The sequence below is a fragment of the Anarrhichthys ocellatus genome, unplaced genomic scaffold (assembly GCF_004355925.1).
Source record: "Anarrhichthys ocellatus isolate YVR2014 unplaced genomic scaffold, GSC_Weel_1.0 scaffold26, whole genome shotgun sequence".
NCBI classification, from domain to species: domain Eukaryota; kingdom Metazoa; phylum Chordata; class Actinopteri; order Perciformes; family Anarhichadidae; genus Anarrhichthys; species Anarrhichthys ocellatus.
Genome location: NW_022280056.1, coordinates 14,430 through 42,280, shown reverse-complemented (window position 1 = coordinate 42,280; position 27,851 = coordinate 14,430). Strand labels below are relative to the sequence as shown.

Here is a 27,851-nt window from a genome sequence, read left to right as displayed (position 1 = left end):
ACTTTGCCGTCTGGTCCCTGTAATTACTTCTATGTCCTCTGCCTGTTTTATATGCATTTTGTAGTTCGATCAACACTCTTTATGCTTTCATTCCCTGGCAAAAATAAAATAGTTGTTCCATAAGATCACAATAGCTTTATTTGAAATATAACAAACGTTCATTTACCATAACAATACCTTATTTAACATTTTTTTCCCCAAAAGGTTTAAGGAATACTTTGTAATGGTATCAAAATAATTTATTAACACAAGTCGTACAAAAAAAAGGGAATGCCCAAATCCAAATGTCGTCTTGACAGAGCACAAGAGAAGACGTCTCCGTCAGTTGCTCTCTGCATCATCACTGATGATCCCATGCAGGTTGGCCCAGTCTGTAGCTCTCCTCTGCCCTCTGGTTGTATTGTTTTCCTCGTCACTATCAGAGCCAGAGTTCAGAGAGCGCAGGTATGTAGTGGACGGAGGGCTACGTTGTTCCTGCCATGCTGAGGCTCCTCTGCGTTTCGGTCGACCTGGGAGAGGTTTCCATATTATCTTCCGTGGTAAATATTTTCACAATATTTATATAAATATAACAAATATAGTATGTGTAGTTTGATATTGTTTTGGATGATGGAGAGTTTTCTATTTGAGAAACTAGCAAATGTTTACAACTCTTCAAACCATTAATTTAAAAGATTATTGTTGTTATAATGCCAACTATGTTAACAGTCACAGTGCGTACGCATCACATTAACAATGTTACCATCATTTCCCCCACCAATATCCTATAACTGCCAAGCCCAATGCAGTTATACTTTTTTGCTTATCTAGAACTAAAGTGATCAAACTAGATTTCCCTGTATTGATTAGAGATATGCACAATAAATAAGCCAACAAATGGAATTTACACAACTTGAGGGGAACACACAGCAAAATTGTGCACTTTTCTTGGCAAGTGAATTATTGTGAGAAACTTAGAAAAACTAAACAATGACTCTCTTCCTCCAGAAAACCACATTATTGATGGGTGTCAACACTCAAGAAAAGAAACAAATAGTTACCTTTTGTGGCAATGATGTTGCCGACATCGAGCTCAGCTAGTTCCTGAGATTCCTCTCTCTTCATTCTGACTTTTTTGCATTTCATAATAGATGGCTGACCTGTGAAAAATCACACACACACACACACACACACACTATCACTTTAACCAATAGTTCCCAGAGTTAAACTAATTAAAACAGTTACATTTTTACACTGTTCACAGATGACACACTGCAGTTTTACAAACTGATAAACATACAGTCTACTGAAGGTTTTTGTTTTGGGCTCATCTAATATTATTTTTTAAGCACAATAAATCAAAACAATCTGACTGTATAGTAGAAATTATGACAAATATAAAAAAATGGGGAAATTAAGAACAAACTACAGCGGCAGGTGCTTGGTAAACATCTTGGCAGCCTGAACAGTTAGATCATTTTGTGTTTGTTGGCCTTCTGGTGACACAACAGAACATAAGGATTTGTTTTCTGGAGGCCACAAATATCCCCTTTACTCTTTCACCACTTAGAATCTACTGGAAATACATGCAAGATACCTTATAATGGGCAAATGTAAAAAATGTAGCAATTATGCCCAGAATGTGTGGTCTGTTGAAAGGTGAATGTATTCCCACTGACCATGAACACCAAGACCTTCAAGCTCCTTCTTCAGAACAGCCACCTGGGAGCGAACAGAGCGACAGCCATCGAGGAGCTTCTTGTAGTTCAGCCTCACACCACACAGAGAAATGTACCGCTTGAGCCTCACAACAGCTTTGTCGTCATCCTGCAGGACGAATCCGAGGACAGACAGGTTGTGAAGAGAAGATGTGTTAACCCTACAGACCCTACAATTACATACACAGGCGTTCTGGCTCTCCCTTTCTTTCTACTATTCATCTTAGACTTTGTCTCTTGACTCCATTCAAAACACAGAGGGTGATCAAAAGAATTTCGAGGCACCTTTACTCAATATAAAGGGTTGGACAGACTTCATTAAATGTTTACAAAGCTTGATAACACCACTCATAGGCTCACCTTTTGACTTCTGGCGCTCTTCTCCTTTTTCTTCGGGGCTTTCTTCTTTTTGTCATCTTTTGTTTGTTTTTTCCCACTATGCTGTTCATCCTCCAATGAGAGGAGTGACGATGAATCCGAGTCTAAGTCGGTATTTTTGTGTTCCACCGAGACTTTTTCTTCTGCATAACACAACAAAAAGTCATATCAAGTCATAACAAAACGTGAAATTAATGAACATTGAAGTACTGGATATGCAAGTATAAAGTTGCAGTCACCTTTTTCGCCGTCGTCTGAGGAGTCATTGCCGTTGATTTTGTCACTCTTTTCTGACTTGCTCTCCGTGTCCGTTTCCTTCTCTTCCTCTTCATCACTCTGTGGTGTTTTCTTTCCTTGACTTGTATTGCTGCTTCTTTTCCCTCTATTCTTTGTAGCATTCGCTCTCTTAATCACCACTTCTTTTGGTTCATCCTCACAGTTACTCTCGTTCTTATCGTTTTCTTCTTCTGACTTATTAATTTCCTGATCTGTTGAGTCTTCACTACTTATCTGTTGTTTACTGTTTGTCTTTCGCTGGGATTTTTTCACCTCTTGCTCTGCATCCTCAGATTCAGATTTAAGTCTCTCTTCTTCTTCACTCTCACTTCCTGTTTTGCAGTCGTCTTCGTGCGCCGATTCTGTCATGAACCGCACAAGAAAAGACAATGGTTTACAACGGAGCAACAACACTCACTGAAACTAGAATTACAGCCTCGCGGTGGTGTATTAAAGATTTGTGAGAAATTGTCCTAATAAGCATATTCATTCTTGAGTTATGACCAAAAATGTGTTTTGTTTTGATTTCTTGCAGCTCTAGTCCTACTGTTGATGATGGTCCAGGACATTTTTTATTGAGTAACTTTAGAGTAGAACATGCTGTGGAAGCTTCAGGCATCTAAACGCATATAAAAGACCAAAGGAACCTACCTGATGACGAGTTTGACTGACGACGGGATTTCTTTGCCGTCGACTCTTCTTCATCATCTTCGTCTTCTTCCCCACTTATCACTTCTTCCTTTTCTTTTTCTCTCTTCCTTTTGTGTTGGGGCTTCTTGCTGGTCTCCAACTCACTTCCATTTTCGTCATTGTCCTGGCAGGAAAAACAAATCGAGCATAATGAGAGTAAAAACTACAAAACTAAAAACGACCCCCCCCTCCCCTACAGAAATCTAAAACACTTAAAGAAACAGGATGTGTAGGAAGAATTCAGAAACCTGCATTTTCATCAGTTCCTCTTCAACCACCTGTCTCATGATATTTCTGGCTTCTGGACCTAATGATTCACATCGCACATGAGCCAGATATCGCCTTTTTAAAATCCGTAAGGTCAGCGTGCTGGAATTAGAAATGATAAAGAATACATCATGGTGTGTGAGAGAGAGGTTATTCACAGCAACAGGGAATCAATTAAAGCCTTTGTGTTTTTGAACACAGAACAGACATACATCTAAAAACCGATACATACCCACACCATACTGATTCTAAATCAGATGAAGTCAGTACCAGACAAACCACAACATGGTCTGCGTCAGATGTGCGTATTGAGTTGTCTTTATGAGAAATGGCGCATTAAAGTAACAGCGACTGCAATGTTGCCATTAAATGCGCAACATGCAGCTGGTTAGAACTAACTGATGACCCTGGGGTGAGTTAACAGGTAACGTTATATGCCCGTGTGTGTTACTGTTAACTGCACGTAGACCAAAGTTAGCAACATTAACTGTCAACAAAAACGCAAACAATCGGAGCGCACAGACCTGTGTACTGATTCTCGGTACAAACAACACTCAAACACTCTTAAATGCTTTAACAATACCTGAGGTTCGGCTCATCGCGAAGCTGACCACACACAAACTTGCGGATAGCCTTCGCCTCTTTCTCTGACACCATCATTACTGGCTTTGGAGGTTTCTTTTTGGCGGCAGCGGAGACCCCAGGAAGTTACCGGAAGTGACATCAGACCAGACCAGACCAGACCCGTGCCACGCCCTGTCAAAATAAAACCTATAAACCCAAACACTCATAAATATATTCTCTAGCGTTTTTCTCATGGTAATACCTTTATTTAGTCTTTTCTTTAATGACCAATATGTTTCATAAACACTCAAAATGTCATAGCAACAAAGAACTTCTACACGATTATTACATTTTCTGAAAAGATTTAGAATTTATTTTTATTTTATTCAGTGTGGCTTTGTGGCAAAGCACACTGTATATTATCCATCGGGTTTAATCATAATAATAATAATCAGGTTTATCCAAAAGTTTGCCTTGCTTCTCCTCACACAGCGTTGCCAACAGTGGCGTGAAAAATACATCAAAACGTGCGGCCTGATCGGGAATAGTGTGCATTCTATTTTCCGGAGAGATTCGCCCAGCGGTTTTCCCGAAAATTCCCGAAAATCCCCAAAAACTGAGCAAAGTTTCTCCATTCACTAGAATGGGGTTGCGGCGTGAAGAGAGCTAAAAAAAACACTTAACTTTGGGCCCATATTGACGAGCCGTACATTAACGTAGAAACATGATTCAAAGTTTAAAACGTAGACAAAACGCTGCACTGTATTGAGCCAAATGGACATTTTGATAGCTAGCACAGTTTTCATGAAGTCACAGATTAAGTTTCAGGAAAATTTTGGGTCTGTTTCAGATTTTATAATGGGTGTGTATTGCACGGCTCGTTAAGAGCTAGAGTGAGAGCCTAACCGTCAGAGTGGAGCGGAGCAGGAAAATATGCTGTGATTTTTCCAAACAAATTGCTCTAGCTCCCACAATGTTTACTCTTTATACACCATTTTTGGCCAAAAAGCTTGGAAATGTTGTGCTGTCGCACACAGATGTCTGTGGAATCCAACGGACTTACACATTTGGCTCAAAGAGCCACAGAGCGACATGAACTCCAACCAACTGCTCCATTAGACTCCATGTTAAATCTGACCACTCATTTCTCAAAGAAAGCAGATGGTACCAGTTTTGCATATTGCGCTCGAGCTCACATTTTTAAGACCACAAACATAAAAAACACATCTCCGCGTTTGCCAGAGTCTTATCTCTCTGACGGTATCCATATTTTATTGATTAGTCTCATGGTTTTGGTATAGAGGGCATATGTTTGACAGGTAGTTTTGTTGGAAATCACTGGTTACTCTCTCTTAATTAGCCTCTAACACACAGGTGCTCCAATCACCAACATGCACCCAAGCACACAGGTGTTTATATGAGCTCATTAGTGATGTTGATAAACACACAGGCACTGAGACACACACGCACGCACACACACTCCTCTCCCTCCCTCTCTCTCTCATACAGTCATTCAGGTCTTGGAGACTTTTAGACTCCCCCCCATTTTAAAATAAAAGCCTATAACTGTCTGTCTGCCTGTCTCACTCTCCCACTCACTCAGTCCATCTAACTGTCTGTCTGCCTGTCTCACTCAGCCTCTCTCTCCTCTCTGTCTATTTTTCTGTCTCCCTCTCTCTCCCTCTCTGTGTCTCTCTCTATCATACAGTCATTCAGGTCTTAGATATTTTTAGAGGACTTTTCCCCTCTCACCCCCCTCCCCCCCATTTCAAATTAAAAGCCCCACAGAATGAATTCTAACTGGAATGCTTGTGATGAAGCCTCTCATTTTAGTGTCAAACATTATGATTCTATCTCCTCTCCCCCTCTCTCACCCACCCAGTCCCACCCTTTCAAAATAAAAGCCCCACAAATACAAGATTCAATCCAAGAGTATGAATCTAAAATGCAGAAAAGAGAGTAGCGCTATCTCAATTGAACCTGAATGACACTACCGGTAACATTGGCGTGTGTATATATTGCGATTTCTTCGGGCAGTAGACGCCACTGTCAAAATTTCTTTAGGAATTTTCGAGTTAATATTATTGTGCAAATATCTATTAATTCAATGTGTCACAGTGCAGCGGTAAAGAGGTAACATCTTGACTTCCATGTAAATAGGGTACAGTATTGTTGAACAACATCCAAATAATTCATGCCACTGAATTGAGCATCTGTTAAGATTAACTTCTTGTGAAGTTATAAAGTCTCAAATTTCTTACCAGCAGTTTAAATAAATGAAAAGTTTGGAGCATATTAAGTAAACACAGTAAAACATATCTTGCGGGTAACTTCCATTTGTTTTCTGTCAACATTTATGTTTTTAAGTAGAGTTATTTATTGTACTATTTTGTAGGAAAAAATAAAAACCAAGAAGCTTCAGTTTGATTTCACAAGTAATTTATTCAGAACATTCCCATGACCACAATAGGACGGAAGTCATATTAGTGCATATTTGAAGGTATTCTAAGGTGATATTATTAAGGGTCCGAGATACATATTGCTCTCATTCAATGTTTTTTTCCCCCCAATATTCAGAGAGATTAGGTTTACTCAAAACACTGGTGAATATCAGAAAGAAAATGTGTATCCTCTCCCCGGAGGGAATACAAATAAAACCAAGCATTAACTGCCTATCATCACTGTATGGCCAATCACCTGCAGCAAATTTCAGTGGTTCAGTATAAAACATAAAGCGAAAGTGAAAGATCATGGCTCAGAATAAAACACAATATCAAAGAAATGATCAAGGTTCCTCATGAAACATTAAACTGAAATGTAAGTACACTATTTAGTCATTTACAGGAGTAAATTAAAATCTGGTGTGTGCGCCGTACAGTGAATCATATCATTCCAACAATTTAAACTCACTTGAGCACTAGTTAACACAAAGATTGCATACAATACAAAAGTTAAATACCAAACAATAAATTAGGTTCATAAATTAATTAATAAAAACATCTTGAAGCAACAGCAGTAATAATTTAAATAAAGAAAATGGAGCTGCTCAACAATCTCATTCATAGACAACCTTCCTTAAACGGCTACCCAGTTTTATTCCAGTGTTAACATATCTAGGCTAAGCTTGACCATCCTCTGTTCATTACTGCCAGGCAGCAGATCAATCCAACGTATGAACAGGCCACCGATGTTTCACACCCTGAATAAACAGACTGACAGTGTTTCCTATAAGTCAAACAGAGGAGGGTGCCAGTGCATATCATTAACACCCACTCTAACAGGTGGGGTGGGAGATGGGCTTTTAGGCCCATTCGGTAACTCACAGGAAGTTCCTTAACATTTGAAAAGCAATACTTATGCCAGTTTCACGTCCCAGGTAATTTTACACATTTCCTATTTAAATAATGTACACAATTTGTTTTCTTGTAAACAGAAGCATTTTTGATGTCCAAACAACTCTTACTTCAGTTACAGATCAGTCATCGACTCCTACATTTCTGTGCAGTGACGTATGAAGATATTTGAACGACATAACTAGCTACCAAGCTATTGCTATGATCACGGACATCTCTTTCATTCTGGCAATCAAGAAAAAAACAAACGTATATAAATTCACTCTCCCGAGCCTCGTGTTTCACATTATTAGTCCTTATACACAGTTTGCTGACCGGGCCCTCTTTCATCATGCATAATATGCCTCCTTACGTGGATCCGTCTTACTCGCCTCTCGCCTCCCGTAGCTCCCTCTTCCTCTGCTCCCAGTGATGAAGCCGAGCCTCTTGAATCTAAGAGGTGTAAGCCTCCTGGACCAGATCCTCTGCCATTCTCGTAAATGAGGATATTGAGGGTCTCTTCAAAGATTCGAGCCTCAGGAAACTCAACCTAAAAAACAATCAGTTGAGATTCCCCATCAGAGCAGTAACATTAATATGTTCACTATAATAGCTGAATATTATTAGCAATAATAAAGTACTTTGAATACAACAATGCTATTTTAAAAAATACACCTATTTGGCTTTCTGACGTAGAGTTAGATGGGAGAGTCGATATCGCTCTCTAGCTGTCTGTTAAATACAAAGCTAGGCCTCATCCCAATGCCTTAAACCCAGAAATGCAGACTCAGGGAAAGGGTTCATAAAGGGCTCATAATGTCAGGCAAAGCTAGCCTCGCTCTGTCCCAGATATGTGTTAGTCAATCATCTTTGGAGGTGTTTCCCATCTTTGTGCTAAAAATGCTCCAAGGACTTGGTGTATGTAATGCTTACTTTGGTCTGCTTCTTCTCTGTGGCGTAGACAATGGAAGTGCAGCATACTTCGGCAATCTTGCGACCTTCACCATAGAAAGACCAACAGCAGATCTCATCCCCAAGCACATCTTTGACGAACAGGACGCGTCCATTAAATCGTAGCACCAGTTTGTCAAACAGTTCAATGTTCTTCAGCAGGTTATCGTCAGAGTTGCTGGTCACAGGGGAGAGGCAATGAGGAAGTAAATATAAAGTGAGAAGATTAATAAGCACTTTCTCATCAAACTCCAAATAATGAAAGCTAAAAAGAGAAGGTCAAGTGAACACATGAAACACTGATAGTTTGTTCTGGATGCATCTTGTTCCTCATATTGTTTTTCATACTCTCTGTAGGACACATGCACGGTCAGCCTTATTCTTTTACCTGGTGTAAGAGTATTTGTTGTTTCCTCTGTTGTTCTGCAATTTTACTACCGGCTGTAGAGACAAGAAACTAATTAATCCAAGAACATATGTAGTCTATAAATACAACATTGTCTTCACAAACTGTGTGTACATACAATTAAAGAAATACTGATAAACATTTCCTTGAGAAGAAAACAAAGACAACAACAATTTTCATTTCTAAATCACTTCAAACCATCTATTCTTTTTAATTCTGGACAGATAAAGAGTTTAACCCTTGGTACACAGTATCTGAACACTTTTGTCAGTGGTTTATTTGATTGAGATAAAATGCAATTTACCTTTCTACAAGTAGCAATCATCTTCTGTTCTTCTTTGGCTGAGGTGATCATGGGGATGCGACACACAGTTTCAAAGACATCCTTTTGTTTCTGAAGGTAAACAGAAAGAAAGTACAATAAAATACATCGGCACTTGTTTGGAAGTATCAATGAATGAACTTAGTGGATACAATGTGAAACACCCTTCATAAAACACCAGGGTCTAAAGTAATGTCTTTAGGTTTCTCGTTTGGTCTGCCAAAAAGCTATTTACCTGCATGGCACTGAGGCAGTGCTGGACCAGTCCCTGGACCCGATAGTACTGGGCCTCCTTCAGGACCTCATCCAGTTCTTTGTGGTCCTCCGGAAGTGGCACTGAGCCATCTCGCAGGAAGTTCAAAACAAGTCCAAAATGTCGGCCACACCTATCCAAAACTACCCAACCTGTGCCAGCAGGAAAACAGATTTTCAGCTATTTGCAATCTTCAGTAATCTTAATTACTTTTTGTCGTAGGCTAATGGCCCCAGTGTGCACCCAGTCGTTTACTATGGAAACAGCTAGCATAGACACACCTTTCCTATACAACCAGTACTATAGGCCACACAAGATAAAGTTAATATCAGTCAGTGCATAGTTGCCTTTATTGTATAAATCATGTTTTACATCTGAATAAAATACTCTGTGATAAAAGTGTAAGGCTTAAAATGTAATCCTGATGTAAAACTAAAGTTTTGTCAAATTAGAATTCATATAAATTCTAAACAGGGCACCTGAAATAAGTATGATATTAAGGCATGAGGAATCATATTGCATACTGTAAACATTTCTGATATCAATGGCACAGCCTTCAAGACATTCAACAATAACAATGTGGATCCAGTGAAAGTGTTAGTGCTCATCAGACAGACGCATCCACTCACCTTCTGAGTCTATGGAAACCTCTGTTCCTCCATCGCATATGCTCCGCAACAGACTGTCTTCCTTGCTTAATGTCTGAACAGTTGTATAATGTAGTGAGCCACCCACATTTAATTTGACATACTTGCTCCCCAGAAGACCTCGATTGCTAAACTCATCTGTGTTGTGGAAGGCAGGCTGGGAAACAGCAGACTGGGCAGAGTCAGCAGCATGACTGCCTACTGAAGCCTCAGCAGACATGGGGCTGAAGAGTCACTTCCTGACTGTAATACAGAAGAATATGATGGCTTGTTAGTGTAGGTTTGGGCTAGAACAAGTGATGACGGATTTTATATTCATGTAATTATTTCAGTTTTCTCTTAATTGACAAATGTGAGTAAACCATGTATAATGGCTGAATCTGAAGTACTCGTTTGTTGTTTTATAGATAAGGACGTGGTTATTTGTATTCACGAAAGCAGCAGAGACCAGATGTGGTAAAACATCCTAAAAACCAGGGCAAAGCACACTGGAAAATAGATAATGATTATAATGGCTGGGGATATGGATGTAAAAAGCTAATTATAGTGAGAACATTTGAGCAAGAAATTGAGAGATCACAATATATCCTTTGCTGTTATGAAAGCTATTTTGCTATTTTTAATTTTTTTTATCTTAAGCAAAGATGGGTGGTAAATGCTGCCCAGAAGCACATGTTTTTCAGCATTGAACTTTATGGAAATTGAGCTGCTATTTTCGTGGTCCTCACAGATCATCTGACTTACTGAAGAACCCTCTTTAATACAGATGTTCTACCACACCCATTGTGTGTCCTGTACTTAAAGACATATCTTTTGTTCTCTAGAAATTTGACAAAATACCCTAAATGGACATTAAATGTCCATTTTAGTTCCAAACTACAAAACAAGTATAATCCAACTACCTAGTAATGACTAGGTCCTTATGTGTAAAGTGCATCAGTTGACTGCCAAGCTTTTGACACACCTCATCATAGTGGGATAAAGGAAGCACTGTTTCAGAACATTATTCTTTAATGTAATAAACATAAGCAACTTGCACCTAGCCGTCCTGAAACTAACTGTCTGTTGTCTCCCAGCAGTGTAACAGCCACCTACAGCTGGACATTACTAACACCAAAGTCAGGTGTCAACAGAATGTTAGCAACAACAAAGCTAGCTACAACCACAAGCACCGTTACCTCAAACATGACTGAGATCTAGTTAATTGTTGAGATAGATGCTAACTGATAAGGCTAAAACATTCAAATAATATGAAGTTAGCTTGTACCAACGTGTACTTACCACACTGAACATCCAAAGGAGCTGCAAGAGTGAACCTAGCCAACGTTGAGCCAAGATAGCTAAATGTGTAAGCGTTAAATCAGCTAGCAATCGATACTCAGCTAGCCAGCTAATACTAACACAACGCAGCTAACGTTTGACAACTCATTTTAATCGCCGACAGCCTAGCTAGCTCAATCAAAGAGGCTAACAATAGCTAGTCTATTTAGCTATGCTTTAAGCTAGTAACGCTCATTTATTTTTGAATCGCTTCTTGGGTGAAAAATGTGAAGCTTGCCATCAAAAAATGATAATTGCTATTGTAAGAATGGACAGTTCCATTGTAGGAGATACAGATTATTAACTGATGCTAACAGAAGAAGCTAAGTAGTTAGGTCACTCGGAAACGAAACTCGCACATCCTCTTCCGCTGCTTTCTTCTTCTACTTCGTGTTAAACAGCAGCCTGTGATGCCCATTAGCGCCACCTTGTGTACAGTAATATCAGTATAAACGTTTTTTATATTAATTTTTAGTTATAACTATATAAGTATAACAAAAGTTACATTTGACCAATCCCCACATTTTCTGTTGAGGAGATCATTCAATCCTTCAAATAATGTTCATTTAGCACCAAGTGGGATGAGACTGACCTGGATGTACCTGGAGTCACAGGTGTTTACTGCCATCTAGTGGTCACAGGGAGGAATGTCAATATTAAATTCGTCAAGGTAGCGTCAACATCTATGATGCAGGCATGACCACTTCCGATAAATATAAAAATAATGTGGCCATACTGAAACAATCAGAAATCAATTTACAGAAATGATCGTGAAATGATCATGCTTGTTATCCTGTTTTGGTCACTGTTGATCAACAACTTCACACTCTTCAGGGGGAATAACACAGATGTTTAATCTGATCTTTCATTAATCTTTAGGGGTATCCACAATGGTTTTCAAAATCAATCAAAATCAAAGTTTCAATGTTTGTTAATATCATGCTAACACTTGGAATAATGATACACAAACATTATCATGGATACTTGAAGATAAATTATCATTTCCAAATCAAATTATTGGTGTATTTTCCTCCACTTTGTATTTTAATTTAATGTCCTTGTCTGTTAGACATGAAGAAAATAGGCAAAGTAGAAAATGATCTCTAAAATCACCCTCCCATTGTGATTTTTTTTCTTCCATTGGACGAGTTGTATTAGTATCAATACAGTGCATGTTTTGTGTGCAGACAGATGTAGATGTTGTTATTTGGAAAAAAATATATTGCAAATTTTTACAATTTTTACACCATTCAACAGAAACTTTATTTCCAATTCAGCAAATAATTGACTGCCTTCAAAAGAGTGTATTCATATATGAAGCAAAGAAATGCTACTGATGATAAGAGAATAATTAAGTCTACAAAGCAACAGTCTCCTTCATTTGGCACAGAGAATGAGACTACATTCACCGTTGAAACAATCAGTTGTAAATAAATACATAATGCATCACAGCAAGCAGCCAAATTTGTAATTTTTCATCAACATAGTGCATACAACATCAAATCTGATAACAATGATAACTGTCAATAACTATAATGATAATGGCAAGATTGAGCAGAAGCAATATAATTTACAATCAGTGCATGCTCTAAGCATAATGACATTCATGTCCTCACCTTTACCTTATGTGTCATGTGACACTGGGTGACGATGCACTCCAGAAACAGCGAAGAATAAAATAAACTGCCTTTGTAAACAGTATTGCAACAACAGATGAAACACGTAGGGACATTCAATTATTCAACATTATATTTTGGCACTGAATTTTCATTACATGTATAATGAAAATATATAACCTTCCGTCACCATGTATAATTGTATATATGAGGCTTTTATATATAATTTAGTATATATATCAACCTCAAGCAATATTAAGTCAGATATTTACATTCAATTTGTGTGTGTGTGTGTGTGTGTGCGTGTGTGTGTGCGTGTTTCACAAAGAGAGAGAGAGACAAAGTGAGGAAGAGCAAAAATAACTGTTGATTTTAAACTGCTTCTCATGATTGAAATTAAAGTATTCTTCCCCTTTTACTGTAACACTTTGTAAAATGTAACATGAGCCACTCTAGAAATGACAGAAAAACATTCAGTGAGTACTGTATGCTCATGACTGTAACTTTTGATAGTTACAAAAAGTATTGCCAAGTTCTCGAATATTTTGGCCTCATAATAATTGAATTTAAAAAATCAATCAATCAATTTCCCTTTACCCTTTCCACATATTCTCTTCTTATTCCTCCAACCATTGTTAGTTGATCTTTGTTATCAATTTCTTACCCTTCATAAGGCACCAGTTCTAGCGATACAGAAAGTTGGACCGTGAAGTAGGACCCACGTTTGGCAGACCACTATATCAGTTCAACAAATCAAAATAAAGCACTTCCACAAATTGATGAACCAGAGATATACAGTGATGGTAAAACAGAAAGATAATGAATGATAAAAGCGTAGTGAGGCCTTATAATACTAAGGAATTTGTCTTCCCAAAGAATTTAATCTTTCTCTGGTTTTCAATTCTCACCAAGACATTTTCTCCTTTAGATGGATACTTCATACTCCCGCGTATCCTGTGGGCAAAGTAAGAAATCAATCACTAAAAATCAATTCAGACTCTTTAGTTTAGATAAAAACACATACATAAAAAATGTCTGAAGTTTAAATTAAAACAATTATGAATTACAGGAAAAGTATCAGCCTTTTACTTACCCCTGCCTCATAAAGAGGGTTGTTGAAGTCGGACTCGACTGTAATGGGACTGTAGGAGTGTGTGTGAGAGAGAGACTTCCAGAAGAGTGGCTTCCATTCTAGTCTGCATATGCTGTGAGTGAGAAAATACAATTACATATGACCACATGAATAAAGGCTACAGTTTATACATTATTATGAACTGAGGTGAAGAAAAGTAAAAGCATTCTTACAAATCATTTAAGGTTTAAAGGTGCAATTTAGGGACACCTGGTGGTTAGGTTGCAGATTGCAACCAAATGAAACTTCTCCCTAGGGCCAAGTGTGTAGGAGAACTACAGTGGCCTACACGAAAACATGAAAATGCAAATGACCCTATCGAGACCCAGTGTTTGGTTTGTCCATTCTGGGCTACTGGACCCGCTACTGCCTGTTCCATATGTAGATATAAACGGCTCATTCTAAGGTAACGAAAACGCAACAATTCTTATTTTCAGGTGACCATACACTAAAGACAACATACTTATTAATATGATAATCAATATCTGCCAATAGCTCCCCCTAAATGTTCCTTTAAATGTCATGTTGGTTACATAGGGTACTTACTTTGTATAGTACATGTAGATTCCTCCAATCAAGAGGATGACCAGGATGATTGGCAGAATTATTGCCAAAGCAATGTTCTCACTCAGGATCTGATGGGACGGCTCAAATGACTGGGACACTGTGAAACAGCAAAAAATAATCATCACAAAAAAAAAGCTTTTTCATCATAACGTTTCACCGTAATGTTTTTCTGCTCACAATTTATCTAAAATGTCAAACACATAAAAACGAGGCTGACAAATCTAGAGAAACTCTACACCTTAGTATTACACCAGTTGACACTTACATTATATAATTCCTATGTGTAAGGGCTTTACATATTATGTCGAGGACCTTTTTAACTTTATACACATCACAAATTGGAGAAGCATAAAGAAATCACCTTCTAATTTGTGATCATCCAAAAGATCATCATATGCCACTGTGTGAAATGAATAAAAGAGAAAGAGAAGTAAAATAAATGATTATATTAGGTCCTAAATGCACCTTCAGGATCTCATCAACACGTTTTCATTCAGATCTACGTTCTGTTACTAAAATAATGGCAGACGAGAGAATAATACCTTCATAATCAACAATCTGGACACAGGGAATTAGATGTTTCGTAGCATTTTCCTGTTCTGTTTCAGAAGGTCTAGAGACAATGAACCTTTACCTTTGCAAAAGGGCGGAGGGCTGTTCCACTGAGAGGGATGGCCGGGAACGCAGCTGATAATGACCTCGCCGATAAGTTCGTAGCCCTCATAACAGAAGAAACGCAGAGTTTCTCCTGCCTGGTAGCTGTGCTTGTACAAGGTTTGGTAACCATTGTCAGGGACACCAGGGTTTGGGCATGGGTCATATTTCACTGCTCAGAGCACACACACAGAGGACAGTCATGTATTTGCAGGTAATTTATAAACGGTCACCAGTAAGCATCATAAAGAAAAAAGACTCACAGACACACTTTGGGCTGCGGTCACTCCATTTGGGGGTGCCAGTGTCTCGTCCGTGGCAGGAGATTTGGCTGGGACCTTCCAGTTGATAACCCTGGTTACAGGAGAAACGAACGACTGTTCCAACTGCAAAACCTGTTTCGGGGCGCACTGAGCGTGCTCCGTTTACCACCTCTCCTGGGTCAGGACACTGCTGGACTGTGGGGGACCAAGTGGGACACGTAGGACAGCATTTAACGTGATCCTGCTATTAGACTTCATCAAATACAGTTAAATACGGGTGATGACGGCATTGTTTTCTGACAAAAGTTAAAAACCTGGATGAAACCTGAATGTGTTTTGTCGAAGAATAAAACTAACAACTTTTACCTTTGACACATGTAGGTGGACTGCTGCTCCAGGAGAGGTCCCACTGGCAAGTGATGATGTCAGAGCCACTGATGTCATACCCCGGTTGGCACTGATAGGTCAGCACACTGCCTCTCACGGGAGAGGAGTGGGACGAGCTGATCCAGCCAAAGTCAATTTGAGGGAGAGTGGGGCAAGTGTCGTTTGGCTCAACCTCTGCACCACACAGATAGAGAGCAGCGAAAGAAATCAAATAGGTTGTTCATGATCGCTTCTTCAATAACGGCAGCACTCACATGTCCCGAATGTCAACATTTTTCCCATTGAGCCATAAAAGCAGTGACTTCAGAAGTGTACTTACCACGATAATGAATGAGGAATCCCTGACTCAGGATGAAAGTGGAATCATCTGGATCGCTCTGAAACTGAATGGTGACTTCTGAGCCCCCAGACACAACCTGGAAACGCTCTTTGGACCCCAGGTATTGTACGATCACATGGGACATGAGATCACGTCCGTCAAAAATGGTCAGCACATCAGTGTGGCGGGTATTTAAACTTTAAGACGGAAAGATAAGAATAACAAAGGGAAATTTCACTTTAGACTGATTCCTTTTTTTCTTAAGATGAGCGGTCCACCCACCTGATGCATTTCAGTAGTCAGTAGTCAGTACAGGAGAGGCAGAGGGTTATGTAAAGCTGCAATACGTTATCGTCCTTTCTCTCATTTTTCACAAAGTAAACGTGCTAACAGACTTTAAATGAGAAGAATAAAATAGAATAACAAAACTGTATATACGTCGTGCACACATGGGTTGAATTTAACACCAGGGTGCTGGTTCAATAGACTTCTGTTTATTACAGATTGTTGCTATTCATTTGGCAATGAAATGAGTGCTGATCCTATTACTCTAAGGGGGAATAAATTACATTGTGAGCATATTTATTGAACAATATTTATGTTACTGTGTCATCAAAATACAATGTTGTATATTAAAGACGATGATATGCAGTACTTTGATGCAGTGTGTGAAATACAAGGCTCTTAATTCACTTCATTATTACAGTACATGTATATAATATCCTCCTATCTATGGCATCTTATTGGAAAATTTCAAGCAACATCTGTGAAGTGAAGGGATTGTGTTACTATATTTTCAGGAGTACTGTGTTTTTGACAGACTGCAGACACACACAAACATGGTTGGTTACTTTAAATAATCAACCACTTAAATTAGCAATACTCACATCTGGACATCCAGTTCAATGCGTTTCTCTTCGTTGCCATGGATCTGCCATACACAGTCTAGCCCCTTGGAGTAGCTCTGGGGCCAATCAGGAGACAGGATGGTACCTGACGGCTCAGTCAACTCCCCTCCACACAGAGCTTGCAGAGCAGAAGAGAGGAGAGAAAGGGAGGTGAGGACGTGAATTGTGAGACAGAGAGAATGATAAAAGGGGTGATGAAATAATACCAAAAGTAACTGTGGAAAAATGAATTAATAATAAAAGGAAAGAAAATAAATAAAGCCACAGTAAAAAGATCAATGAGAGATGATAATGATTTCAAAGGGCACACAAAGAAGCGAGGTGCGGTGAATAAAATATGGCAGAAAAAACAATGGTTTACAATTGAACGATTAAGGAATATAAAGAAAGCTGATTTTTTGGACACTATTGTGTCATTAATTCACATTAAGCAACCTTTCCTTGCAGAAATACAACACAAACTGCTAGGAAAGTGTGTCATTAGGAAGATGTCAACTCTAAGGTGCAAATTGCAGTGATAGGAGCCAAATGCAAACCCTTTTGCCTGCGAGAACCTGTTCAGTTTGATCCTAACTTCACATACAATGCCAGCAATTGCTCTCATAGAAGCATGTCCTATTAAAACTGAGGCATGAAACTGACACACGCACACACAGACACACACAAGTGGCCATCGGTTGTGGAGTGACGACTGTTCATTTGCAGCAGATATGAGCAGAATAAACACTGCAAAATATTATAATCAAAGATAAAAGTGCTCCCAACCACCAGCTAATCGCTTGTTTTTTTAAACAGTTTCCACTCTGAGAGACACAATCTTCTGCCATACAATGGAGGCTCAAGACAACCACGAAAACTCAGACCTCTTCTCCTTGCACAGCACTTACTGATATCCCACCATCCACCTCCCTCTTCATCACTGTGTAAAAGCAGCAATACCAAACAGCATATGCCTTTTAGAATGTCTGTCGCTTGGTTGAAAGAAATGGCACCTGTGTTTTCAGCCAGTGTCTGACCCAGTGCAAAGTCTCTGCCAGTTTTATATCTGCCACAGTCTCTCTGTTTCTTTCACTCTTCACAGCATGCCAGCAGTTCAGCAGATGACACATTCAGCGTGACTGTAGTCTTCAAGCTACAACAACTTGTCGCTTCAGGCATCCATCTCAACACAATACAATTAACGAAACAAATGACTCTCTCACTTCATGTCAAAACTCTGTGTGTTTTGCAAATCTGGATAAGTAGAAGATTCAGGTTTAATTAAATGATGAAAATGAAGCACAGAAATAACAGAAGAACGGACAAGAAATAACAAAGTTTGTAATTCTGACTAAAGCAACAAAAAGCATTCGATTTCATTCACTTATTCAAAATACAACCGGAACTCAATCCTGAAACCTACCTCTGCACATAGGCTCGCTGTCATTCCAGTGGGGATTGCTGGGGTCGACACACTCAATCGTCCCTGACCCTTGCTCCATGACAAAGCCTGCAGAGCAGGTGAAGGTAACTGTGGTGCCCAGCTGATATGTGATGTCACTGCTGCTGAAATTTCCATGAGGCATGTAGGGCTCCCAGCAGTGTTCATCATCGAAAGCTAGAAAAAAAGACGCAAAGAAGGAAAGAAACTAGACACAGTGTGTGCATATATGTACAGAAAAGTAGTTTGAAAGTATTAAAAGTATTTCCCTATTCCCTAGAATTTGTTGGGGTATTCTTCTAATTGCTCTACTGCTCGACGAAGTTAAGCAACCACACCCAGTAAATTGAGGAGGGAGGAGTGTTGTTTTTTACTAGGGTTGACCCACAACCTCAAACCCTCTTGGCTGGAAAAAAAACAGGTGTATGACGTTAAAGGCTAAAGCTGTGAGGATCTCCAAAGCTCATTCTGGCCCTCTTTAACACAACAATTCAATGAGAAGAAAGCCTTGGTTTTCTAGACTGCCCGTTAAACACCATTCCTTCTTTAGATATAATTTATACAATAATTATTGTGTTCTGGTAATGAATGATCTAACTTGATTTCAGGCAGAATACTGACTCATGTATTAAATATTATACAATAATGAGGTTAGAAGGATGTACAGAGACACACTGTCTTTGTGTTTCGCTGACTGTGGAAAGGACCTTGTGTAAGGCCGATATATGCAATGTGTCTCTGCTCACCCTCGTATCGCAGTGCCAGAAGCAGAGGGATGGAGGAAGAATCAGCTGTGAGCTCCAAGTACAGTATTGAGCTCTCACTCAGCAACCCACGTTCGGGGACGTCATCCAGGTCTGAGTCAAAGAGCGGTGTGGACAGGGAACTGTTTCCACTGCGCACAATTAACCTGAGAGGGACAAACCACAAAGATCCCCGATGTAAGCTCCAGAAGAGAACGACATGTTATGATCAGTGTCTGAATAAGTATTGCATAAATGTGCATGGATAGCAGATTAAAGGCAATCCACATAAGCATGTCACACTGGAGTACAGTAAAAAACAAAACAATTTCATCGTTTTCTTTTGTGATGCCTTCATGAAAGTTGAAATTCAGTTAGGAGAAGTTTGTCAGAAGTATGCACGGTGTATTACCCTGAATGTTTCATGGAAAAAAGCAAAAAGGGAAAGGTAAAAGTCAGCGAACCAGTGCGTGTAAATACGGTAGCTTTAGGGATGTAACATTTTTTATTGGTTTAGTTTGCTTTAATAAATCAACAAATAGTAGTAGTGGAAACACAAACATACTTATCATCTTCTTCATCGAGTGCAATCCTCTCAAAGTGTAGGTGGAGTCTGTGTCCCTCTTTGGCTTCTATTAACCAGTGACAGCTCAGGTTATTTACATTACTGTGGTTGCTGACAGAAGGATGGGGTGGAGAGAGTATCCGGCCGACTGTTGCATTACGGATCCATCCTCCACAAGACACAGCTAAGGAAAAATAATACCCCACATATTACTTTCCATAATCAACCACCTTAACAATCACACTGTAACCAAAGACAGTGTTGTATCTTCATTAGTTTACTGACCGACACATTGTGGCTCCGGAGTGCTCCAGTGTGGTTGTGTTGTGTTGACACAAGTAGCCACCTCATGACCACGAACCTGGAAACCTGGATCACAGTGGAAGTGTGCCTGACCTCCAGGATGGATATCTGTCACTGTCACTCCACCGCCCTCAGGAGACAGAGGGAACGGGCAAGACAGCAGAAAGGCTGTTGATGTCGATAAAACAGAGGGGAAATAAATACATTTTCTTTGGTGGAAAATAAAAAGTTAAAGTTCCAAAAGGATAATTTCTCTAATTGTCAATACATACTTTTACTAGTGAATGTCAACCCTGTGCTAGCATCTCTGTCTATTCAGCTTTCCCTCCATATTCAATTAAATAATCAGTTGGATGTTGATCTTTAAATCTTTAGATCTCTGTGATCCTTTCATTTTGTCTTTACCTCCACCTCCCCCATCGGCACCATGATGGTGCGATTGTCATAATGTGACTCAGCAGAGCAGGTGCCTTCTTCCACCAGCAGTTTCTTCACCAATACCAGTATTAGCTATCATCATGGGTCCTCATTGTATGAGTTTAATCACCAAAACCTTTCTCTGTTGCTTTCTTAATTCCTATTAAATGTTGAACGTAACCCACAGCACAGAACTCAGTATTCCTTAGCCAAACGCAGAGGATAATATCTCAGCTAAAAACTTTAAAAGGTCAAGAGTTGGAAAATGTGAAGTATGTCCATTTGCCCCACATCTGCCGTGCTTGTATGCTTTTAAATATGCAAGTATGCTGGTTTTCATTCCAATCTTTACGCATAGAGGAAACATCAGTAAAATGATCTTACTGTTCAACACGAGAATAAACCAGAGGGGTTAATTTACCTTGGTAGTGGAGGCTGAACACGCCATGGTTGGTCTGTTGGAGACTGCGATAGTGAATGTACACCTGATTGGTCGTACTGCGAATCACCTGACCCTCTCTCATCAGGGTCTCATTGGCTAAGAGCTCTGGTCCCAAACCTCCATGCCCCATGATTGTCAGAGACTCTTTCTTAGAAAGGTTAACCTTCCTCACCTACCGGGAAAAAAGAGGAAATATTGACGTACATCCTGTTCTGGCAGCTGTTTTTTTTAAAATAAATAAACTTTCCAGACAATTCAGCAACAAATGAAGTAATGACATGACATACCTATTATACCTATGATATTGCATCTTTAAGATGAACAAATGAAAAACATGAATTGATAGTGGTCTTTGTGAAATGGTCTTAATTTAATTTAATAGTAAGAGGCATTATGTTGCCGTCTTTTGAATTGTGTATGTTTTGCCCACAACTAACTAACATTCCACTTGGGCCTCATGAGCTTAGAGTTAATACATTGTAGCTGAATGACCATATTGCTGCTGCATTATTACAATTAGAAATATACTGCACTCCCATGTGATTACTGTTACGTTTATTTCTCTACAGCCAATTATAGATGATTTACCTTTTCAGAATACACCAGCGAAAGGTAAAAACGTCACTAAAAAAAATGTAATATTTGAAAAGACGAGATTATGGATTATGGATTCATAGAAGGTAATGCACATTACCTGAATTTCCACACCATAACCTGAATACACAGTAATGCTGTAAGTGCATTCCAGAGGGGGGAAAGACGAGGATGATGATGCAGGATCTGGTGACTCGACAACGTCCTCCATTGCTGACAAAGTTGCATTGCATTGTACTGTGAAAAGAGGGAAAGGGCAGGAGAAGAAAATGTGTTGAGAAATACAATTAATGTTCGAACAATTAAATTCACTTCATTTAGGAAAGCTTTAGCAAATGTACATGTAGATTTTTATAGCAACAGTATGACTCACAATAGTTTAATTTAATGTAAAAACTTTGATCAAGTGTTTATTGGCAGTTTCTGAGCGATGAGAGATCATCGATTGTTTTTTTACCAACAGATATTCAACAGCCAGTGAAAGGACTTTTGGAAGGTGCACTGTGCAGAGTCAACATGCATGTAGCCGGGTTCACGTGGGGATATCAACTCTTCTCAGCGAGAGTTTTGTTATGGAGAGGAGAGCTCAGACCAATTTCTCCAATATGCTGATTAATAATAATAATCGCTTCTGTTGGTTTCGATTATTAAAGTTGTATTTGATGGCACAAAAAATGTTTTCCACTTATGAAAACTGCGGTGTGCATGTCATGCTTTTAATGCCTGAGGAATGTATACAGACAGACAATAACGTATATAGAAGAGGTTCTTTTGTAATTATTTACTTGGGTGTGTATCCTTCAAGATAAGTGACAAAAGAAAAGAAAAACACAACTTGTGCTATTGCTCTCTTTCAAGTGGGTCAGTGGATAGAAATGCAAATCATGGTCATCCTTGAGACCAAATAAGGTGTGCACTGCTGGATAGCCAGGGACCCAGCCCCTGCTGTGCTACTCATCAACTTACCAAATGGATAAAGAGAAATATCACTGAGCTCAAGTTAAATCTATTCTCCCAGAACAAACCTTTGTGTTCAGCATACATTAAATACATGTACATAACGCTAGGTGGGGATACCATTTCTGTTACCCTGCTCGGATCTTTTTGAAGTTTTATGAAAGTTGTAACAAACGGTAACTGCATCTATTAAGTTTGGACTGGTGCTTGAATGGGAGTTTAAAAAAAGGTGCCAGAACTGTAAACTAAAGTCTGCAGCTTTGTTAGGTTAAGATGACTTGGGCCAGTCCCTTAGACTGGATATTGTGGAGCAAAACTCTACTCTAATTCAGGGAAAGATTGTGGAGTAGCTCAGCTAATTTGAGAATAATCAAAATTATGATTTGATAAAAAATATTTGTCCAAAATATCCACATATTATTTGTGTGAGGCTCGTATGTTTATTGTCACAATAACAAATAAACCATGAACTACAATATAATCGCATGTTTGATCGTAGACAAGGGGCAAGAAGCAGCGCATTTCTGACTCGTCTTGTTGCAATACAACCTGAGGACAATACTAATAATAACCTGGCATATCATCACTAAGTGGCAGTTTGCAGTTGTCAGTAACAGTACACCAATTAAGTTCGGTAAAATGAAAAGTAATTCCTACTAGTGAGCACACTGGGGAAGCTGTGGTGTATTGGATTGCCCTGCATTAAATAATTGTATTGACCGCATGACTGAAACTGCTGCTATGCTTCAGTAGAATCTAATTATTGACGACCCCTTGTAATACAAATGGCATCTGGAGAGGAAAGGGTTTTACAGTCCATTTGGCTAACAATGACTAGAAACAAAAAAAGAGAAAGAGGAAGAGAACGGAAAAGCAATCCAACACGTTTCACTTATATGACAGATCTTAAAAAGTACCATAAAGTAACTCAGCTGACAGTGTTAACTGAACATGTACATAAGTAGGAGTAAATGAAAATTGATCATTCTGTGAATTAAGCTCATTTGCTAATAATTTTGTTGCAGTAAATATGGAGCCAGCAGCAGGTTAGCATTAGTCGAGCACAGTGTAAAGACAGGAAACAGCTGCCCTCTGGGGGCCAAAAGGTAAACAAATCTGACTAGCAGGAACTTTAAAAAACACTAATTTACAGATTATCTTTTTTATTTAAATACTAAAAAATGTGTACAACCAGTGTTTCGTGGGTTATATGCCGGACCATTTCTTGACTGGGACCAGTTACTTCCTGGAGTCTTCGCTGGTTGCCCAGCAACTGGTCAAGCAGCCAATAAATAGCTGAGCACATAATTCCCTGCAAAACTGTATTTTGTTGTTTTTACAGTCTGTTTTTTGTACACGGTAAACATGCCTGAGATATTTAGATATCTACCTGCTACTTAGAGGGTGTTTCATTGTGGGTTGAAATGACAATTCCCAGTAAAAACACAATGAAAACAATGGAACCACACACTAGTGACACACACACACACACACACACACACACACACACACACACACACACACACACACACTTCGCTGATAATTCATCTGGCCTGACATTTCTCAAACCACATCTGGTGTAAATAAGCTGACCCACCTCGTAAGTGCTCAATCAAATTTCCTTAGCTCTCATTTGTAGCGGTTGCAGTAATGGTGTCTTTTATTTCATTACCAGAATGAGCAACAGCTCTGATCTACCTGCAGTGAGGTCTGCAGGCACCCCAGCCGAAGGAGATGCCGTAATGCACTTTCACTCAACCATTCTGACAAGGATGCTGTTCTGTTCTTCACCACTCCCTATTAGTATTCTGGTCATGGTGGCATTGTTGACTGACTGATTTGTCAAATTAATGCTTCTCTTCTTCGGATATTGACATGAAAGCAATAGTGCTGATATTAGTATTTATGGGTTCACTTGGTTGCTCTATTTAGTCAATAAGTTGTTTTCATGCTTGCTGATTACGTTTAATTTGTTTGTTGTTGTAATAACTAAAAGACAAAGAGTGTATTTAGACTTCTTTTTGATACAGAACTTTTCATGTGACACTGTGAATAAAGAAAACACTAATAGCAAATGTGAAGCGTGACACCAAATAGCTGGGAAGCCAAACAGAGCCCAATACCCCTTGTATGCTTCATATTTTACAGGTTTTGAGGCTTCAAAATATTTGTATAAGTCATCTGTCTCTCGTTATCTTCATACAGTCTTGTCCTTTGTAATTGATAAAGAGTATTACCAAATAAAAAAAATACGGGATACGGATGTTCGCTTGCATTAAAATCATCAGTGTACTTCACAGAATAAGCTATGAGAAAAATGCATATTGTATAAAGTTCATGTGTTCATTCAGTCGGCCACTTTGGGGCCACTAGATACTGGATTATCCAGATTTAATGGCAAAGGATGGCCACAATGTGTTGTATAGAGTACAGCATGTGTATATGTGTATATAGTATATATTTTCAGTGCCAGCTGTCCTCACCAACAACAAAGATGCAAATGTCTATGTAAGAAATATTACCGATACTGTACATCTGGCTAGGATCATCTTACAGCAGTTCGGGCTGGTAAACCAATCTGCTTTCATGCTTTAAGTTATTGAGGAGATAGAGGAGAAGAGCTGGTTTCACTGACTACTTTAAGAAGGAGCGCACTTTGTCATCTTCAACAGGATTCAGTGTATACTCTCAGTTCTCTGTGTCCCTCCAAACATTTAAAGCATGAATCCTGAAAGAACAGGAAGCACATTATTCCTGCAGAAATAAGACCACAAGCATAGACAAACATGTCCGCACTTTTTAACAAATTTTGTTACCAAACAGAAATGTTCCAATGCTGAGAATAAGCTGTGCAAAGAAGAATCTAAAATCAATTCTGGATACTTACCAGTACATGTACAGCTCTTTCTTTACCAGTAACTTGTACAGTAGCCTGTTGATGTTTCGCCGTTAATATTTTATGACTGTTTCATGTTACCTTGTCTGTCAAGATCTCCTTGTTACTCTTTCTTCAAAGAGAGGCAGAGAAGAAAAATGAATAAAGTCGCAACGGGAGCCAAAATTATTCAGTGGGCATTTGTCATCACTGCTGGCCCCACCAAAATCTGAGCATTTTGTCCCTTTAGAGAACCATGTTACCTGGCATCAATAAACAACACAGACTCAAGGGAAGCCAACTGGTGGCATGCAGGTACCTGGCATGTGCATTGTGGTTATGGTGGTTGTGGTGATCAGGGTGGTGGTTGTCTCCTCCTCTATGGGCAGCGAGGACATGGTATTCCTTGATCCTCTCTGGCTGGCAGCAGAAGAGGAGCTTAAAGCTGTGGTGAGTAGCCCTGGTGATATGACTGTTGCTGTCGACTCGGTCTGCCCAAGCCCAGGCACAGCCTGTGTCGGGTTGGTGGTAGTACCTGCAGAGTCCAAAAGTTGAATTCAAAGTGTGTCCTTTCCAATGATTAGTCACCCGTAGTGTTCTTCAGGTGCATTCAGACAAAAAAGCGATAAAGGCCTGTGTAAATGTACCTGTGCTTGCAGAAGCTTCTCTTAAGTATTCCTTACTCTGCAGGGCAGCATGGATCAGGTCACCCAGCGGGGAAGACTCTGGGGTTGATGTTGGTGGTGTGTACCATCGTGTATCAGGCTCAGGAGTCATAAAGCTCATACCTGAAATAGCCAGGAATAATTACTGCTTTTGTTATTTGAATAAACATAAATGAAAACAAACATAATTAGCAGGACATGGCAAGCAAACGGATAGAAGATATTGCATTTTTTTTAATCTAGATGTAATATAAACAAAGCATAGTCCATGTTTGTGATGGAACAAAAGAGCAAGGAAAACACATACCTGAAACTAGGTGGATCATGGTGACAGAAAGCACTAAAGCGAGGCGTGTGGACACCATGGCTTTGGATAAAACTGAATGACTGGAGAAGGTAAAGAGACCAGATTGATTAGCAAACTGTTATGATGTAATTTAATTAGAACAATTACTGTAATTCAGTCGCTATTACTTCCTTATAAATAATGCAGGAAATAATCAATGCTGACTTAAGTGCTAATTAATAGCACATTATTGTCATATCATTTTAAACATACTTGCAATTCAGGTAGACTATACAGAGCATATGTTTACATCACACAGGCCACAAATACTCTGATAAGGTTATCACTGCGATGTGATACGCTATTCAATCTGGTAAATATCTATTAAATTCATACAACGAAGAAGCGAAAATGAAAATCTAATACAAGACATTTTTAAAGATCTATGAAAAAGGGCCAGGTACACATCACACACGGTATAAGGTTAAATATTCAGGCTTCCCCCCTGCATTTTCTCACCCAAATCTGCAATAACATGCCCGAAAATGCGCTATTCCAAAATTCACCAAAGGAGACTACCCTCAGCGCAGGTATCCTCTAAACCTTATTATATTATCAACCTGTTAGTGGCAATGTGTCAAAAAGCACCTCCGCTGTTATTCGAGGCGTTTCCTCGGTGAAAATGCGAGCCTGGTGTGTGACAGAATTATGGGGCTTTACGAGGCAGCACTGCTCGCACCTCCCCCGGCCCTCTTTGTGCGGAGGACGATTTTTTTTTTGGCATCAGTCATCACTACTGTGAGACCAACAACCATCTCAGCAACGTTGAAAGGTGCCTGCTGCTTACCTTTATCTTTCAGGCTGCGTCCTGTACTCCTCTACTCGGACTCCTGTTGCTTTAGGCCCCGAGAACACGGCGGGGTTAGTGCTGGTGAGATGCCCCTAGCTGGTTACCGTGTGGTTGACGCATTCGGCTATGATGTGAGGGCATTTGCGTTGAAGCTCTAGGTGCGCCCTAGCGGTCGCATGCGGTAAGTGCAGCGGCGCGCGGGCGATCTCCACATTTTGTCTGTGAGCGCTGGAGAAGCTGTCCACCAGCACGGTGCTGAAGTGTTTCCGACACAGCGCTGCACGGTACATCAAGGTAATCAGAAATATATGTGAGACGCAGCACGCAGTGGGTAAATACTGTATGTTTGCTCATTTAAAAGCCTGCATGTGCCGTATGCATGCCAACATTTGTGTGTCCCATAATGGGGTGGATGTTTGCGCTAACATAGAATGCGGACTTTAAATATGAGCCAGCTGATTTGTGGTGGCTGGCGCAGAGCAAAAACAAAATGAATGCTGAAGCGATTGCAAAACAAACGATCCAAGTCCACAATTTATGGAACATCTTGCGTAACCGTGCAGTAGCCTATACGTGTTTCTAGTGGGCAGTATCATCACACAGCATGTAATTGATGCAACTACAAAATGAATCCGTCAGAATAAGCCTATTAGGGAACAGCCCTCCCATTTAAAACATACACGTGCACACACTCGAGCTCGCACAGATGTTTTTTTGTGGGAAACAAAAAATGGAAAACTCTCTCTCTCTCTCTCTCTCTCTCTCTCTCTCTCTCTCTCTCTCTC

The 27,851-nt window shown here is 39.6% G+C and overlaps 4 protein-coding genes across 7 annotated transcripts in view; 1 reads left to right on the top strand and 3 right to left on the bottom strand.

Annotated features, from left to right (window-relative positions):
* Nucleotides 1-120: 120 nt before the first annotated feature.
* On the bottom strand, nt 121-4,122 carry hirip3 (HIRA interacting protein 3). Its single transcript, XM_031862231.1, has 8 exons — nt 3,892-4,122; nt 3,290-3,410; nt 3,003-3,165; nt 2,315-2,713; nt 2,058-2,218; nt 1,659-1,806; nt 1,041-1,139; nt 121-509 (listed from the first exon to the last, which is right to left on the bottom strand). Exons 1-8 carry the CDS (start codon nt 3,966-3,968, stop codon nt 322-324), a joined length of 1,356 nt encoding a protein of 451 aa, XP_031718091.1. The 5' UTR covers nt 3,969-4,122; the 3' UTR covers nt 121-321.
* Nucleotides 4,123-6,289: 2,167 nt separating this feature from the next.
* Nucleotides 6,290-11,478, bottom strand: kctd13 (potassium channel tetramerization domain containing 13). The gene is made up of 7 exons (XM_031862097.1): nt 11,065-11,478; nt 9,766-10,026; nt 9,119-9,288; nt 8,866-8,955; nt 8,544-8,596; nt 8,138-8,333; nt 6,290-7,754 (listed from the first exon to the last, which is right to left on the bottom strand). Exons 2-7 carry the CDS (start codon nt 10,001-10,003, stop codon nt 7,515-7,517), a joined length of 987 nt encoding a protein of 328 aa, XP_031717957.1. The 5' UTR covers nt 10,004-10,026; nt 11,065-11,478; the 3' UTR covers nt 6,290-7,514.
* Nucleotides 11,479-12,347: 869 nt separating this feature from the next.
* sez6l2 (seizure related 6 homolog (mouse)-like 2) lies at nt 12,348-27,567 on the bottom strand. Of its 2 annotated transcripts, none has more exons than XM_031862112.1 (19): nt 27,064-27,567; nt 26,238-26,317; nt 25,913-26,053; nt 25,585-25,800; nt 21,534-21,670; nt 20,819-21,011; nt 19,963-20,148; nt 19,678-19,861; nt 19,116-19,279; nt 18,352-18,546; nt 16,929-17,067; nt 16,042-16,238; nt 15,702-15,896; nt 15,336-15,530; nt 15,053-15,244; nt 14,780-14,818; nt 14,398-14,515; nt 13,813-13,924; nt 12,348-13,673 (listed from the first exon to the last, which is right to left on the bottom strand). In XM_031862112.1, exons 2-19 carry the CDS (start codon nt 26,293-26,295, stop codon nt 13,644-13,646), a joined length of 2,691 nt encoding a protein of 896 aa, XP_031717972.1. In that variant the 5' UTR covers nt 26,296-26,317; nt 27,064-27,567; the 3' UTR covers nt 12,348-13,643. The 2 variants fall into 2 exon arrangements, with proteins under 2 accessions (XP_031717972.1, XP_031717973.1); XM_031862113.1 differs by lacking the exon at nt 27,064-27,567 and adding an exon at nt 26,736-27,030.
* asphd1 (aspartate beta-hydroxylase domain containing 1) overlaps nt 27,003-27,851 on the top strand; it is a 5,184-nt gene continuing 4,335 nt past the window's right edge. For 2 of the 3 annotated variants that reach the window (XM_031862116.1, XM_031862114.1), the window contains exon 1: nt 27,003-27,360. The gene's annotated coding sequence lies outside the window, so the exon portion shown is untranslated. Of the gene's footprint in view, nt 27,398-27,851 lie in introns of all 3 variants that reach the window. The other variant, XM_031862115.1, reaches the window with a different exon arrangement.